Here is a 16,826-nt window from a genome sequence, read left to right as displayed (position 1 = left end):
CAAAGCCAACCTCTCTGGATTAAAAGACCCTGTTTCCAAATAAAAATATAAAATAGGTCTGGGAGTGTAGCCTGGAGGTAGAAGGGTTTCCAGGAACCCCAGTACCACAAGAAAAAAAAAAAAGAGAGAGAGAGAGAGAAATTATCTTTCCTCCTATTCATGTTCTCAGTTAGGGATCCTGTAATGAAAGGGGGCCTAGAAATAGAAAAGCATACACAACTATTTATTATGCTATATGTGGCATAGAAACCTTCATAAGGAAATGACCTGAAAAAATGGCTCACCTTCAGTGTTTTTTTTTTATTAGATTTTATGAATAGTAGAGAATTATGGGAAAATATAAGAGGAAAAAAGGCATATAAGGTAAGAGAAAAGAGACTGGGAAAAACCTAGTCTGTCTGCTCTGCCCAGAATCCTCTTGGAGCTCCACTTTCTTTGAGATAAGGGGCCTTTTTCTCCAGAAAAGAGGTGAGGGCACCTCTTACATAAAGACTTATGACCAGCGGCAGAGGAATGTCAGAGAGACTTTCATGACTTTGCTGTTTCTCAAATTCATGCACCCAGTATGCCATATTTTGGAGTGGCATGTCCTGAACCTTATCAGACTATAGTACAATCCCTGGAAGGGACCTAATAAGTCAAGAGACGACCAGAACAGGCAATCAAGAAGAATACTGATGAAAACAATAAATGGCCTAAATTATGGAGATGTGGAACATGAACATCTGCAGAGAATTGCAGAGTGGGAATAATTTCTTTCTCTTCTTGTCTCTGCTGAGGACCAACCCTGAGAAACAAGACTAGTTCCTGAGAGTGACCACCTAACACTGCCTTGGGGAGGATGGAACTACTGAGTTATCTTCGCAGTTCAGGGGAAACCACATTTTTCCCTTAACAACCCAGGCTGGTTGGGCTTGGTGGCACACACCTATAATCAGTACTTGGAAGGGTGAGACAGGAGGATTGCAGGTTCAGGACCAGCCTCAGCCATTAAGGAAGAGAGAGAGAGAGAGAGAGAGAGAGAGAGAGAGAGAGAGAGAGAGAGACCACTGTTAAGATACAAAGGCAGACAGCCTTGGAGAGGCCAGTCTTGCTCTTATATAATACCCTTCCCATAAGAACGAGCCAATCTCATGAGAACTACATCAATTTCTTTTGAGGACAGAACCAACAATAATCTAATTACTTCCCTCTAGGCTCTTCCTCTTAAAGGTTCCAACACCACTTAGCATCACCACAGTGGGGACCAAGCTTTCAACACATGAACCCTTAGGGGTTCGCTCAAACCATATCCAGACTGTAGCACACTCTGGTCTCCAATTAGTCTTGAATAAAAATGTGAAGCCTTAGCCCCTTGGGAGTTTAAAACATCCCAGCTGGAAATATAATGTTGTCCCACCACACACACACCACAATCAATATATAAGGTTTTTTGTTTTAGTTTTGCTCTTTTGTTTGAGATAGTCTTTCTATGCTGCCCAGGCAACATCTTAAACTCCAGGGCTCAAGTAATCTTCCTGCCTTAGTAGCCCAAGGAAATGGGAATACAGGTGTGTGCCACTGCACATAGCTCAGGAGTTAAGATTTCTTTTTTTTTTCTTCTCATGTCATCAAACACATTCAAGTCACTCAGTGCTCCCACTCCCACTCCTGTTCTGTTGTGGAGCTAATGAGTGACTGGTTCTGTGGTAGGGGAGGTTAAACATAGGCAGTGGGGTAGAACAGCATCAGGGCCTTGTGGGTCATCTGTGGGTCAGCACATCTTCCCAGCCATTTTGTTTGTTTGCTATCATGTAATTTGTATGTCAAATATAGGTAATGGGATGACTTTGGTGAACAGTGGTCCGAGTTAAGAAATGGACTGTATTTCCTAGTGTGAATGGAGAAAAGTGGATTATGTGAGGGGTCCATGAAGCTCCTCAAGAGAGAAGCCCACTGTAGGACCAGCAGGGTCCTTGGCTTATAAGAGACAGAAAAAGCATTTTAGCACGTTCCAGTTTGAGGCATTGAGCTTTGAGAAAGTAGAAAATATTCATTCAAGAGAAAATGTGGGCTACCTCAAGAGGGATTCACATTTGGGGGGTCCATAGCTCTTCTTTTAAAGGAAACACGGTGAGAAGAGGGTATAGGAAGGTATGTGAGGATGACCTCAGTCTGGTCTTCTCAAGGCAGCATCTGTTGGTCATGTGGTCTGGTTTCCTTAGGGTCCTCAGGTCGATCAAGGTCTCCATTATTTTATCAATGGATAAACTGAGGAGTCTCCTAAATTATAGGTTCACAAGATACTTTGTCTTGTTAACAGTGCACAGAGCAATTATAGTTTCTATCAGTCAAATCTAGGATGTCCAGATTTCCCAGGAATTGGGGATAGGCAAACCTGAGAAAGAGAACTGGTTTGGGGAGTAAACGTTGAAGAATTTTAGCACCAGGTTCTTATATCAAAGTCACATTTTCCTTATCTTTCCTACTTATTTCTTCTATCCTCCATCACTAGAAGCTGAGCTTCCCTCTGCAATAGAAAAGGAGGGTGTGGAGATGTAGTGTCAGCCCGAAATGGGGCAACACAACGTGGGCTTCACATTGAGGAATGAGCAGAGGAGGGGATGTCTATTTAAACCCTTCTTTGAATGGTGAAACTTAGGAAAAGACAGAAGTAAAAGACGTTTCAAATGATTAATGGGTTCATTCCCTAAGTGAAATAAAACTTTAAACTCTTTCAATTATATATTTTGTTTACTCAACTGTGCTCATTTGAATATAAATTGTGATTTAACCATTGACTGTACCTTTGTTAAAACTAGCTTCAGATCTTTGAATTTCAACTCTACCTTAAAATAGAATACCTAAAGCTGTTTAAACAAATATAGGGCTCTTTTGCCCCCCTCCAAAGAGGGCCCAAAAGAAATCAAAAGTGATACAAAAGTCAATGAATATGCTATGGATTGGATAGAAAGGGCTTCATCATCAGGAATGTTATGGTTAGCTACAGAAGATGAAGAATTAAAACACTGTTAAAAAAAAAAAAAGAAAGGAACTTCTTAGAACTCTACAGTCACTGAACTACCATAGCCTTGAGCTTTTCCATTTGTCAAGAAGGGACTGCAAAAGCCAATTCTAATGAAATTGGGAGAATAATGGCAATGAGCTGTGGTCCTAAAGCCTTTCTACTAAAATAATGGTCTGAGACTGAGGCTATTCCGACTCCTGGCAGTCTGCCCTTCCTTGCTGATGGCTTCACTTTCTCAGTTTAGCTTAAGGCAGTGGGCTCTTTGTCTACACATCTTAACCAACTTTCCTTTCACTTCCAGAAATTTAGTTCTTATTTGTCTGAGAGAGGCAAGAGATTGTTCTTCCTATGATCTGAACACAAAGTATAGCTAATTACATAGGCAAAAAGCATGTTGGAATCATAAGAGAACTGCTATAAAAGGGTGTGCATGACATACGGATTCCTTTACTACAGAAGAGAATAGTTTGACCTGGGGAGAAAGGAGCACATGAATATACCACACCAGTGAAGTCCTTATACCCACTGAGAATCTAATCAATCATTTATTAATAAAAACCATTTATTGTTTATGTTAATTTTTCATTTCTATGACAAAATACTTGAGAGAAACACCTTATAAAATATTTCTTTTTTTTTCTTTTTATTGGTGCATTGTAGTCATATATCTTAATGGGATAGAAGATGGCAGGGGCATACATGCACACATCACTCATTTCCCCAATTCCCATCCCATTCCTTCCCCCTTCCTCCTTCTCATGTTTGGCTTGGTAACTGACCTTGGTATATTTATGAATGCTCATCATGTATATTAGGAGAAGAGGAAAAGATTTATTTTGACTCATATTTTCAGAAATTTCAGTCTATTGTTTCTTTAATGATGAGACAGAACATCATGATGGGAGGGCAGAGGGAAGTTGCTTACTCCAGAGCAGCCAGGAAGAAGAAAGAGAGAGAAAAGCTAGAGATGAGATATTCCCTTCAAAGGCATGCCTCCCCTCTCCAGTCTCCTAAACTTTCTACCACTTCCCAGAAGTGCCATGACGTGGAAAATGAGCCTGCAACACATGAGCCTACGGGAGACATTTAAGATCCAAACCACAATACTACCCAAGATATCTCTGTTCATGTAGGACACAGGTGAAAACTTATATTTTTTCAGACTGAAGATAACTCTGCTTGTCCACTCAAAAATACAATTTGTTTCCCTGTGTGTTTAGTTTTGGGTTTAAACTTCATTTTATTATACTTCAAGCCAAAACTGCATTAGAGAAATATTCATGAGATTGAACCAATTTGCTTAATAATTTAATCCAGAAAACGAGTGTCATCTGGAATGTCTAGATTTTGGCTTTATTTCATGTCTGTATCTCAGACCATCTGTCATGCTGCTTCTCAAGGGACTTCAATGGTTCATAGACTAAAGGACAGAGAAAATACTCATTTTTTTTTGCATGGTAATAAATGATACCAGTGGACTGCACTATTCTGATTATCATTAATATTACCCGAAGTAAAAGTCAAGAAGCTAACCACTAAATGTTAATTTCTATTAAGATTTGCTGCTTGTCTAGTAGATGTTTCAACCAGTTTGGAAAGTGAGTTTTTTTTAAAAAAAGTAAAAAACATGACTTTTTTATTGTAAAGACTATTTTAAGAAGCAATTATAATTGATTAAAAAGAGTTCACACTCTATAAAGGTTAAAATCACCTTGCATATATTTAAACACCAGACGTACACATGGAGCCCATCCACTGGACCTCACTTCTGGCAATGTCTACAGAAACAGACAGCAGTTGCTTTCTGACCTTCATGCGCTGGAGACCTTGTGCATTTCTTTCTTCTTCTTCAGTATGTGAAAGATATCCACAAATTACCACCATTCTCTAAGTCCCATTTTCCCAAACTAGAAAGTTAAAAGAATTGTTTGGAAAGAAGGAAAAGAGACAGAAGATGCAAACCAGCATTTGTTCCTATTTGTATTATTTGGGGTTTCTTTTCCTCCCCCCCCCAAATATGCCCCCAAATGATTCTATCGTTTATTGATTTATAACATTTAAAAGGGCCATGTCCAAGATACCAGGTAATAAAATATGAAAAGGTTATACTAAGGGTGGATAATGTTTTTTTTTTTCTTCATGAAGCTATTGTGATTTTTAAAAAGTATATACTTAGGCTGGGCCAGCATTTGGGAGGCTGAGACTGGAGGATCATGGTTCAAGGACAGCCTCAATTATTAATGAGGCCCTTTGCAACTCAGTGAGACCCAGTTTTAAAGTAAAGAATAAAAAATAGGGCTGGGGGTCAGCTCAGAGGTAGAATGACCCTGGGTTTTGCATCCCCAGTACAGCAAAAAAAAGTTTATACTTATAATAAAAAAATATTCTGAGATGCTCTAAATTTAATTGTAAGGGCAAGATGATGGGGAGGAGGAGTGATAAAGGAAATTAAATGGTTAACACCTGTGGGAAAAACAAAGCCAATTTCACATTGTTGAATGTGAGTTGAAACCTTGACACAAACCCCAAGAAAAACCAGCCTGGGAGACTTAGCAAGATCTTTTCTCAATAAATAAAAGGGGCTAGGGATGTAGCTAGTGGTACAGGGACTGCCTTGCATGTACAACACCCCGGGTTCAATCTCCAATACTATAGAAGAAAAAAACAGTCTTGGGCAGCTGACCACCAAATACTTCTGATAGACTATCCTCTTATATACATGCTTTCCCCTCTTCCCATTATCCTACTCCTCTTACCTATAGCCAAAGCAAGTTCAGTGTTAAACCATGCTTTTCTTTCTTAACATTTTCATTATAAAATGCTCTTGGCTCTTAGATCCAGCAGATACATTTCCAACCCTACCTAGCTCTGCTGCCAGTAGTTGCAGAACGTGTCTCTGGACCTGGCCCCTTTCTGGTTAGAATCTTTAATAGCTCCATAAACCCTCTTACTTCAGACAGATTTTAGTTTCCAAAGCTTTGTTTTAATTCCTATCCGCTCCTCCCAACATATGTGTGTGTGTGTGTGTATACATACATACACACATAATCTCATACTTTAAGAAATAGTGGATCTGTTATATTCACTAATAAAATATTTTATCTATAGAAAGATTTCATTTCTAGAGTTATATTACCAGACACATGATAGGATGTATGTGTAGACAGTGTCTTGCCAATTTGATAACTTTCAGTCAAAATAGTCATAAATGTGTGATTGGAGCCAACATAAAAAATGACTAACACTTAGGTACTGCTTTTACAACTTTCACATCCATTACATATTGTGACTTTTAAAACCCTGGGGGAAGATATTATCCCCACGAAGAAATATTTAGAGAAACTAAATATCTTATCCTATTTTTCCCAGTTAAATTCGGAACATTTTCCATTATACCACTCAAACTTTTTAGCAATTGAAGCTTCATTCTCTCTAGCATCCAGAATCCCCACAGAAAGGTACTGCTAGTAAAACTGAAAATAAATAAGATCCCTAGGTAGCAAAATCACAGTAAGTGTAACACACACACACACACTATGGTCCCTGGCTCATAAAGAAAAACATACTAGAGAACTCCATAGAACTTTTCATTGCAACTTTTGTGCATGGTTTGTCTGCAAGTATCACTTCCACACAGGGGGTGATACACATACATCCTTTGGGATCTCAAGTTCTACTATTTAAATGAATTTTAGCCCTTCAATCTTTCCCAATTACCAAAGTGTTTGATTTATTTTATATTCATAAAACATTTTATTAGCAAGTGAGGACTTAGACTGGTTCATAAACTTACTCTATTGAATGTGCAAACTTAGAAATTAGGCTTACGTGTCCCTCTTGTCTGCCTTCCAATTCAGACAAGGCGCCACCCTCGTATTACACCTAGAGGAAAGTGTGTTGAGGTGTCGCAAATAGAAGCTTTGATTTTCCCAACCTTAACCTAAATTTTATAAGGTATGAACTTTCAAGTTATTTTATGGGCAAATGTGATCATTGCTTGGCAGAAGTCCTCTTCACAAGAAAATTTCCTTTACCTGATTTCTTAAAATAAATTATCTTAAAACTCACCATTTAGAAACACAACTTCCACCTGACATTTCTTGACCTTACTGAATATTAGCCCCAGCAACAAAAATTAAACAACAACAAGAAAACATGGAGACACTTAAAAAACAACCTCTAATATGGAAGAAAAATTAAGTAGTTGGCAAAGTCTCATCACACTAGTCTCCTTCTAGAAAATTGTTTGGTCTACCAAGCTGTTTTCCTATTTTTTTTTCTCCTTTTTAAGAGGCATTGTACCTAAAAAGTGAATGAAAATGAAATCTACATATTAGATTACGTGAGTGGTGGATATTGTGCCATTTCCCAGTTACTTTAAAACTAAACTTTTGTCATATTAGGAAAGCACTGGAGCTTCATTAAAATACAAAGGAATGGTGCATTCGATTCACCAAACAAGGGGACTCTGGAGCTCTCTGTTCTCCTGGAATTTTGTTTTAGCTGGCATTCTAGCAGCAATTATGAGGAAATTTCCAGAATGAGAAAGTAGTAGGGTGCTCTACAAGTTTATTTTGGAGATTAGGGCACAAATTAATAGTAATCACAGCATACTCTACTTCTAGTGACTCCCAAAGCTCCAGTCTGTATCACAAACCTTAATTTCCATGGACCTTTGCAATACCCACAATATTTCTACCTTTTATCAGTGTTTTAATGTGCAGACACTTATTTCATTTGATATTAAATAGTAATGTGTTTAAGATGCTACTGACCCTATTTTACAGGAAAAGGAAGCTTTGGTTCAAGGACCTTAGCTTTCTTCCAATCAAGAGCCAAGCCAGGGTAGAAACAGAACAAGGGACTTGACACTGAAGGTCTATGCTCCTCACACTACATTTCAGAGAAATTTTGGGTTCCTTTAGTATAAGACATTCATCAGATATTTACATTAGCTATAAACACAAGAAAGGCAAAGTGGGAGATGAGACATTAATAACTTCATTACCTACATGGCTGTAATGTAATGTAGAAAAAGGAAAAGCTTTAGAAAAAAGTCTACTACTGAATAGAAAAAAAAATAGAGACCTATAAATAAATGTGGACAAAAGGAATTATAGTTTGTTATTCAAATGGCAATAACTACTACAAATATTAAGTTTTAAGGTATAATTTATATATTAACCATAAGGTTGAATAATAAAAGCTAAAGGAATTACATGCTTCTTTCTTTAAAAATAAACCACTTGTTCTTAACAATGAGCCAACATACTTATTTTTATAAGTAACTGACACGATCTCCTATTTTGATGGAAACCAAATCTGAAATTGAATTCTATTTGGACTTGTATTAGTCAGCTTCCTGTCACTGTGACAAAGTACCGAAGATAATCAACTTCTGAGAAGGACAGACTTACTTATTTTGGCTTATGATTTCAGAGCCATGGTTTTATAATTTCTGCCCATAGTTGTTTGGCCCCCTGGCTTTTGGGCCGGTGGCAAGACAGAACATCATGGTCTAAGCGCACAGCAAAAGAAATTGATGATTGAAAAAGAAGAGGGTTTGTGTCCTAATATCCCTTCGAGGGCACCACCCCAGTGATCGAGTTTCCTTTTACCAGGCCCCACCTCCTAAAAGCTCCACTGCCTTCCAAAAGCGCCACAAGCTCTACCAAGTCTTCAGTGTATGACGTTGATGGATATTCAAGATCCAAACCATAACACTTGCCCTTTATTTTAAAAATATAGGTAACTATATAATTATGGGGAAAATAATAGGCATAGGTGACAAATATTATCTAAAAAGTACTTAAAAGTTATCAGAAACTAAAAGTACAAGTGGCTGGTTGTGCTATCTAACTGCAGCACAATGGAGTTCATGGGAATTCAAATCCCTTAAATGTCATGGCAATCCATATGCCTGAACAAAACTCACAGTAAGCTAAAAAATAACCGGTCTTATGGATGAAAATTCTGTATCGTCATATTGTCCACACACATATATATTTTCTAGAGAAGTTACTTCTTAAAGAATTGAATTCATATATATCTGTGCAATTATTGTCCAATTCATTTTAAACATAGAGATATCAAGACAACTTAATATTCTATTCGTAAGTTTTTCCTTTTACTGTTGTGCAGTAAGTAAAAATGTAAACTTACATTTAAGTAATTCCTTACTGGCTTGAAGATCATCTTCACAGATAGTACTGACAGACATGCAATATTTACAGAAAAGACAAAGACCTTTAATAAATAATTTGTTTTAAATTTTGGTGAATATTTAATTATTTCACTTATCTTACAGAATTGCAATATTTTCCTTTAAATAAATAAGAGTATAAGGATGATTTTTTGTGTATGTTTTGGATTGCCTTACTAAAACTTTCTGGAGCCAGCAAATGAACATATTTTATACTCATTGAGAGATTTTATCAGTGCACTTAAAGGCAGCAGGGTGCATAATTAGGTATGCCTACCATCTGTATCGCCCTCCAGGTGCAAAAGGCATTAGCTTTATTTAATATTACCACAACATTAATTTTACTTCATTAATTTATATCAGTTGTCCTTTACTTCAAACTCAGATTGCCAAAAACTAAAACATTGGCCATGATAGCCCAATTCTGATTTTAGTGAAAGCCTTACATTATAAACAAAATATTAACCTCCATAAACTCAGCATATGCTTAAGAACAGGAACTGACTGGGTGACTTTCACATTTTAAGAAAACGAGTCCTATGGACAAGACCTTTTACTTTATGACTTCTAGGATAAAAAAAAAATACAACTACTATAACCATTTCGATAGCTTCTTCTTCTCATGGTAGAAATTCTTTACATATTTAATTTTTCCATATGAAGGTAAATCTGTAAGTTTTACTGAGAAGAAAGTACATTTATGTTAAGGAAATTTAAGGCGGTGGAACTTTTTAATGCCAATTTTTAAAAGGGAGACCCAGGTAAAAACTTAAGTTTTAGAAGACAAGAAGAAAAGGTATGTTTTCCAAGGATATTTATTTCTGAACATGTGCATGAAGGGGAGAGGAGAGTAGGAGAAATGATCAAAATGTATTTACAAATGATACAATTTTCTAAAAAGCTATCTGGTGCAAAGAGAACAAGTTGAGGCTTGCTCTTCGCAGGTGCTCAAGATAGCCTTTTAAAAACTTCAAGAAATACTTTTATTGAGGTTCTGAAATCATTACCATAGATTTGCCTTGTTGACAGAATTCATCTTAGGACCTACTATTGAACTTTCAACTCTTGACGGATAATTAAAATGCTTAAAGTAATTTTTCTTTTAGTTCACACTGAGATGGACAATACTGAGTACCTATATATTGAGGGAAAATAAGTTGGCTGGGCGTGGTGTCGCACACTTGTAATCCCCGCGCTTGGGAGGCAGAGACAGGAGGATCGCGCAGGTTCGAAGCCAGCCACGCGCGCTGGCTTAGGAGACCCTGTTTCCAAATAAAAATGTAAAAATAGGTCTGGGAGTGTAGCCCTGAGTAGAAGGGCTTCCAGGAACCCCAGTACCACCAAAAAAAAAAAAAAAAAAAAAAAAGAGACCCTGTTTCCAAATTTAAAAAAACACACACATATATATGTGGTCTGGGAGTATGACCCGGAGGTAGAAGGGTTTCCAGGAACCCCAGTACCACCAAAAAAAAAAAAAAAGTTGTAAAGTATACAAAAACCACCTTAATAATACTAACCAAGTTTTCACACTCTTATTTGGAATTTTTCTTGATGCTAGTATTTCTTTTCCTTTTGAGGTAACAGAGGCCAATCCTGCCTTAAAATAGCTTCCTTTAAAAAGGGACAAATTCAGCCTTAATTCCTAGTTGATGAAGTTGAACAACATCTTTGTACAAATCAAATGCATTCCTGAATATCTGTCACAGACATGAAACAACACACCACCTGCTGAAAGCAGCTGATGATAGTTCTGACATTCCCACACCTAAAAAAAAAAAAGAAAAAAAAAGAGAAAAAGAAAAAAGCCTATTTGCTGTTGTCTCCCTGCAGGCATCCTTTCAGCTTCTCAGGTTCACTTTGAGATCTGAAGAGGGGCGCCAAGTCACTGCCCCAGCATCCAGACCGCAAAGGAGCTGACCGAGTCTAAGGCAGCTTAGCACTGTCTGTCTCAGAACAAGAAACCCTCTCCTTTGCTTCATGTCTATCAAAATCTGCTTTGTCAAGATGAAAAAAAAGACAAAAATTATTTTTCTTGTCTTCTTGTCCCTTACAATTCTTAATCTTTTTATGCCTCTGACTCCATCACCGCTCTGAGGTACGGATTCTGCTGACTTACTCTGCCTCCCTGTTACTCTAGCTGCTTCTAACGAGACAAGGTTGAAATGGAACACTCTGTTATTGCTATCATTATCCCTTTTGGAGTGTTGAGGAAAAATACCAGAAATCTGTGGTATTCTCCATCTTGATTTAATTGAACCATCAATCCTATCAGATGTATTATGGACAATCTACTGTCTTGAGTTTTAATGATATTAACATTTTAATACCAGAGTCTTTATTTATATTCTCTGCTCAAGTGCTTTTTTCTTTCACCAGAAAAAACTCTTACATTTCCTGGAAAGAATATTATAGAAACTGCCAGTCTTTATTAATGAATATATACTCTTTTTGTGTGTGTGTGTGGGGGGGGGTCTGGGGATGGAACCCAGAAGCATTTGACCTCTGAGCCACACCCCCTGATGAATCTTTTGTTCTTTTATTTTTATTTATTTATTTATTTATTTATTTGCGGGTCTGGGGTTGGAACCCAGGGCATTCAACCTCGGAGCTACACCCCCTGCCCTTTTTTTTTTTATTCCATATTTTGAAACTGGGTCTCATTGAGTTGCAGAGGGCCTCACAAAGTAGCTGAGGCTGTCCGCGAACCGCGATCCTCCGGTCTCAGCCTTTCAAATGCTGGGATTACAAGTGTGCTCCAACATGCTCGGCTTATGCTCTTCTGCATTCAACTTTTATCTCCCTTCTTTCCTCCTCCTTTCCTTCCCTTTTCTCACCCATGCTAATTAAGAGCAATTCATAATCTCTCCTATTAACCAGGCACAATGATAGCAGCTCAAGATATAAAAATACAGTACTAGTTTTCCAGGGCTTCCCTAAAAATGTACCACAAACTGGTAGCCTAAAGCAATAGAAATTTATTCTCTCCTAGTTCTGGAGGCCAGAAGTCTGAAATCAAGGTTAAGCTCCCTCAGAAAACCCTGGGGAAAATTCCTTGCCTCTTCAGCTTCTGGTGGTGCCAAGGAGTTCCTCATCTTCTTTGCCTGTCTCCACGTGGCCTTCTCCTATGTCTGTGTCTTCACACAGCCGTCTTATGAGGACACCAGTGATGGGAGAGAACCCACCCTAATCCAGTACTATATCTGCAAAGACCCTACTTCCACAGGGCACATTCTGACATTCCAGGTGGACATACATTTTGGGAAGACACTATTTAAGACGGACAGATGATCACTGGGCTATTCTCTTTGTGGCTGTGCCCACGTATTTTACTCAAATTTGAGCTCAGTTAGTTCACTTTCCCCTCATACAGTGTTGGCATGGAGTGTTCCCTGTAGACATATGTGCTAGTTCAGACTTATACAAGTGGTCAGGTTAGCTTTCAGCAGCCAAGATCCTGGTGTGCCTTCCTGAAGAAGGGCCATTAAGTGATGGCGAAGAGACCAGATGCATCTCCGGGATAGTAAAATGAAGTTCTTTCCGTTAAGCACCTCAGTTTACCATGATTGGTTGAGAAGTCTAACTCCTGAACTGTTCCACTATGTAGTTTTGTCCATGTACTTTGTGCAGAAAACAAGAATCAAAGAATTCTTATATTATTATAAGAGATGTTTTCTTATATTTTAGTCCTTTTGATGAAATAACCTATTATTTTACAAATGAAACAAATAAGAGTAAATATCTATCCTGTAGCTAATTTGGGGCAGAACTAATAGGACAAAATTTCCATAATTCCTTCCTCAGTGTTTAAATCAGAATTTTTGTTTATTAAAATAATAATTTTCACTATGATTTTTTTTTCTACCTGAATATTTTAGTTCTTCACTAAACTCAGAAAAACTTTCAATGTTACTGCATTTATAGTACCCTGGAAAAACGTACATAGGCAGGACACTTGTTTTCCTACAATCTCATCTTTACTCCACGAGAAGTCTATGAACCATTAGCATTAAAAAATACTGTGAAGGAGCCGGGCGTGGTGGCGCACTCTTGTAATCCCAGCGCTTGGGAGGCTGAGACAGGAGGATCGCACAGGTTCAAAGCCAGCCTCAGCTACTTAGTGAGGCTCTCAGCAACTTAGTGAGACCCTGTTTTCAAATAAAATATAAAATAGGTCTGGGAGTATAGCCCGGAGGTAGAAAAGCCCCTGGGTTCCACCCCCAGTACCACCAAAAAAAAAAAAAATACTGTGAAGGTTAAAAAATACTGAGCTTTTCATAATGATGCCTGAAACTCTTCTAATTGCATCTATGAATAACATACATGCAGTTAGCAATAATAAAAATCAAATTGAAACTGATTCTTAAGCAATAAACCTTTTTCCCAGTAGAAAGAACAAAAAATAGCAGTTTTTTTATTTGTACACCACTGAAACTTATTTATTCACTTCAATTATGCATTTACACAAAAATGCTGTAATAAAATATCTGTACACTACTTCTGTTACAAATATAGATAATATTTAAAGTGACTTTATATATTCTAATGTAGGAGTTTCACGCTCTAAAATGGGAATGAACACATGATAATTTCTTGCCAGTTGTCTCAATAAACAGCTCCATCTGTTTCTCTGAGTTTAAACTATTGTATTATAAGATGTTAATATAAGGCAATGAAATGGAGTTATGTTAATCCCCTTAATTTTTCTATCAATTTACTAATGGCATACAACCAAAATAATTACTAACACATTGCTTTTTTTCTCTGTCATTAAGATTAATACTAATTGAAAAACAATTGCACGGCACACTAACACATTTCCAGGGTGTTGCATCAGTTGCTGAAACCAGCACTAAAAGATTCTGGGATGCTTCTATGTTCTTTCATGGCTGGCTTGGTTGCTTTCCAGAAAAACCACAGTTAACATGGGCTGGCATCATCGTTTTACTTCTAGCAACATGAAAAGACTTCAAACAATGGAAATGAACATTGAGTTGTACTTTAAATATGATTTCATTACAAAACTTAGGAATACTGCTTCGTATATTTGCCATTTACTGAATCGAGAAAACAATTTCAGCAAGAAGAAATGTTTACAAGATGAGGAGTTGTAATTTTTTTATAATATTCAACATTTTAAATATGGAGAGCATAAAGGTTTTTAATTTTTTTCTTTTTAAGTTTAGAGTGGGGAGTGGAGATGGATTTATTAAATGAAGGCATTTTTATAAAATTCATCGTAAATTTCTTCTTTTTATTTCTTTTCTTATATTTTAATTTTCTCCCTAATTTACCAAAGCCATTTCTCTTGCTTAGTTTTGTAATTATTTTTCTTTCTCTATAAATGGATTAGTACATAGGAATTTGTGTCCACATAACTATAAACTTTAGAGAACTTAAAAAGAAAAACAGGATTTATATATGCATATATTCTTTCTCTTTCCGTTTAGGTTCACAAAATACAAGAGAACAGTAAAAATGTTAGAGGTCAAGAACAAAAAATACATTTCCATATTTGAAAAACAAACTTAAACGTTATTTTTCACTTTCAGTTTTGAAGACCTCATGAACACAGCATGAGAAAAGTTACCCATTAGCCTAACTCCATTCTCCTTACAGCAGGAGATGAGCGAGGGGGTGGACTGGTTCAATTCTGGTGTCCAGTTCATGAAAGAACCACCAAAGTGACACTGCCTTTTGTCCGCTTGAGGATGGCAACAGCTTCTTCATGGGTTACACCTTCGAGACTCTGCCCATTGACAGCAATGATCTGATCACCCCTTTTCAGACGCCCATCTTCAGAGGCTGCTCCCTGCAATTATAAAGTAGACTTGTTTACTTCTCAAAGAGTACAGCTTCACAGCTTTACAACAGAAAAAGATCTAAACAAGAATGTAAATTCCTTTGCATGTACACACACACACACATTGCTCCTGGTGCTCCACAGCCACTGGTCAATGATGAACATACACAAAGAAAGCTTTATCCTAAATGGTTTTAGCACTGAGATTCTAATTTTGGAGATAATTTAGCAGTCTATAGATTAGTTAGATGGCTTTTTTGCTGTTTAGCCTAGCAGTTGGTGGAAACTCAAATTAATAAAGACTATTTGGAAATCTGCCTAGTAAAAATGATTTTATAGAATCTAGGATTTTCTATCCTGTAGAGAAGCCCTACAGTAAGAAGACAAATGACTAGGTAAGAAAAAAAAAGCAATTTCTCAGAACAAGGGCACAAGCATTCAAAGGTTTGCAGAAGCTAAACCCCACATGAAAGTCCACTAGGGCAGGATGAGGTATGTGTGCTGATTTTCAAACTTTTACTTGGGGCCAGGAGTAATCTCAACCTTGGATTTTTTCTCTAGCTCTGTACACACACACACACACACACCCCACTGCTACTTTTAACCCTTTTGTGGCTTTCAAAAGGCTACTCAAGCTATCTAGGTTTTTTCTTACTCCCAAGAGCAAATGAATTAATATTCCTATGGGCCCTGGATGGTTAAGATTAAACATAAACATTGCTATTTGAAAAGAACTTCATTATATGACATGCATATAGAAGATAATTATGCAATTAAAGGTAAGATTAAAATATGGATAAGTTAATGAGGAATGCATAATGATGAAATTTTTAAAACAAGTTTTAACTAACATGCCTTAAATAAATTGTTCTGGACTTAAGAAAAAAACTGCATGACTATTCTATTCACTGGCAAATGATGTTTGTATTTTGGATAAAGCAACAGCTTTAAAAATATCTCATAAATAGCTATAAAGCTATAGCTAGCTTCCTATATGTACAGAATTTTAAAATTTATTAAAAGTAATTTTCTCAAGTAATACAATGAAATATCTATAAATTAAAGGGCCATACCATAAATCTAAAGTCCCTATATCAAATCTTTAAACAGGCTTGACATAAATTCCCTCCCTCGTATTACAAAATTTGGGGATTCTGGATTTTCCCCTGCAGGAAATGTTGTTCAATTTTATAGGTCCTGAAAATAAGTCTTATTAATACAATTGCAATCATAAATGAGTTTAGATTATTTTAATAGTTATGTTGATGTTGCAATCTTTATTCTTAAATATTATAACTATATTTTTTCTTTATAAAAAGTTATATCACTTGATTTGAAATAGATCATTTATTATAGTTGATAGGGCTTGCTGGATACAATTAAAAAAATTTTGTTTTTTTATATTTTAGTTAATGAAAATTAAATTTGCAAATAAATGTTATTAGTGATTTTGTACATGTATTTTATACTTTACTGCACTTATTTTATATTTCATAAAAAATTTTTAAAAATGTTTGTGCTCTGTAGGATACACATTTAAAAAGTCTTAATTTTGAAAGATAATCATGTACAACTTGCTTTCAAAGGAAAAGAATAGGCTTTACTAAGCAAAATTCATTAATATTTTTATGTATGTTGTCAAGAGTTTCCATAGAGTTTCAATTTGAGCTTGTTTTCCTTTAAACATAACTAAACCTCAAATTGGACAAAAATATTTAATGACCTGTTTCTGTAGGGAATTTAGAAAGAAAATGATCAACTGTTAACCATTTGGCATTACCTCAGGCCATAAACTAATAAGCCAGCTGCTGACCACT

General features: G+C 36.5%; 1 protein-coding gene across 1 annotated transcript in view; it reads right to left on the bottom strand.

The window, feature by feature from the left end:
• Nucleotides 1–14,871: 14,871 nt before the first annotated feature.
• The window catches only part of MPDZ (multiple PDZ domain crumbs cell polarity complex component), a gene marked incomplete at both ends in the record, with an annotated part of 146,460 nt that continues 144,505 nt past the window's right edge, over nucleotides 14,872–16,826 (bottom strand). The window contains one exon of the mRNA XM_080708979.1: nucleotides 14,872–15,018. Within this exon, the coding sequence (XP_080565105.1) occupies nucleotides 14,872–15,018 (147 nt within the window). The remainder of the gene's footprint in view (nucleotides 15,019–16,826) is intronic.

Source organism: Muscardinus avellanarius (genome assembly GCF_963383645.1).
Source record: "Muscardinus avellanarius genome assembly, chromosome: 13".
In the NCBI taxonomy this organism is placed as follows: domain Eukaryota; kingdom Metazoa; phylum Chordata; class Mammalia; order Rodentia; family Gliridae; genus Muscardinus; species Muscardinus avellanarius.
The sequence above is the reverse complement of the archived record's forward strand: the minus strand, read 5'-3'. Positions and strand labels throughout refer to the sequence as shown.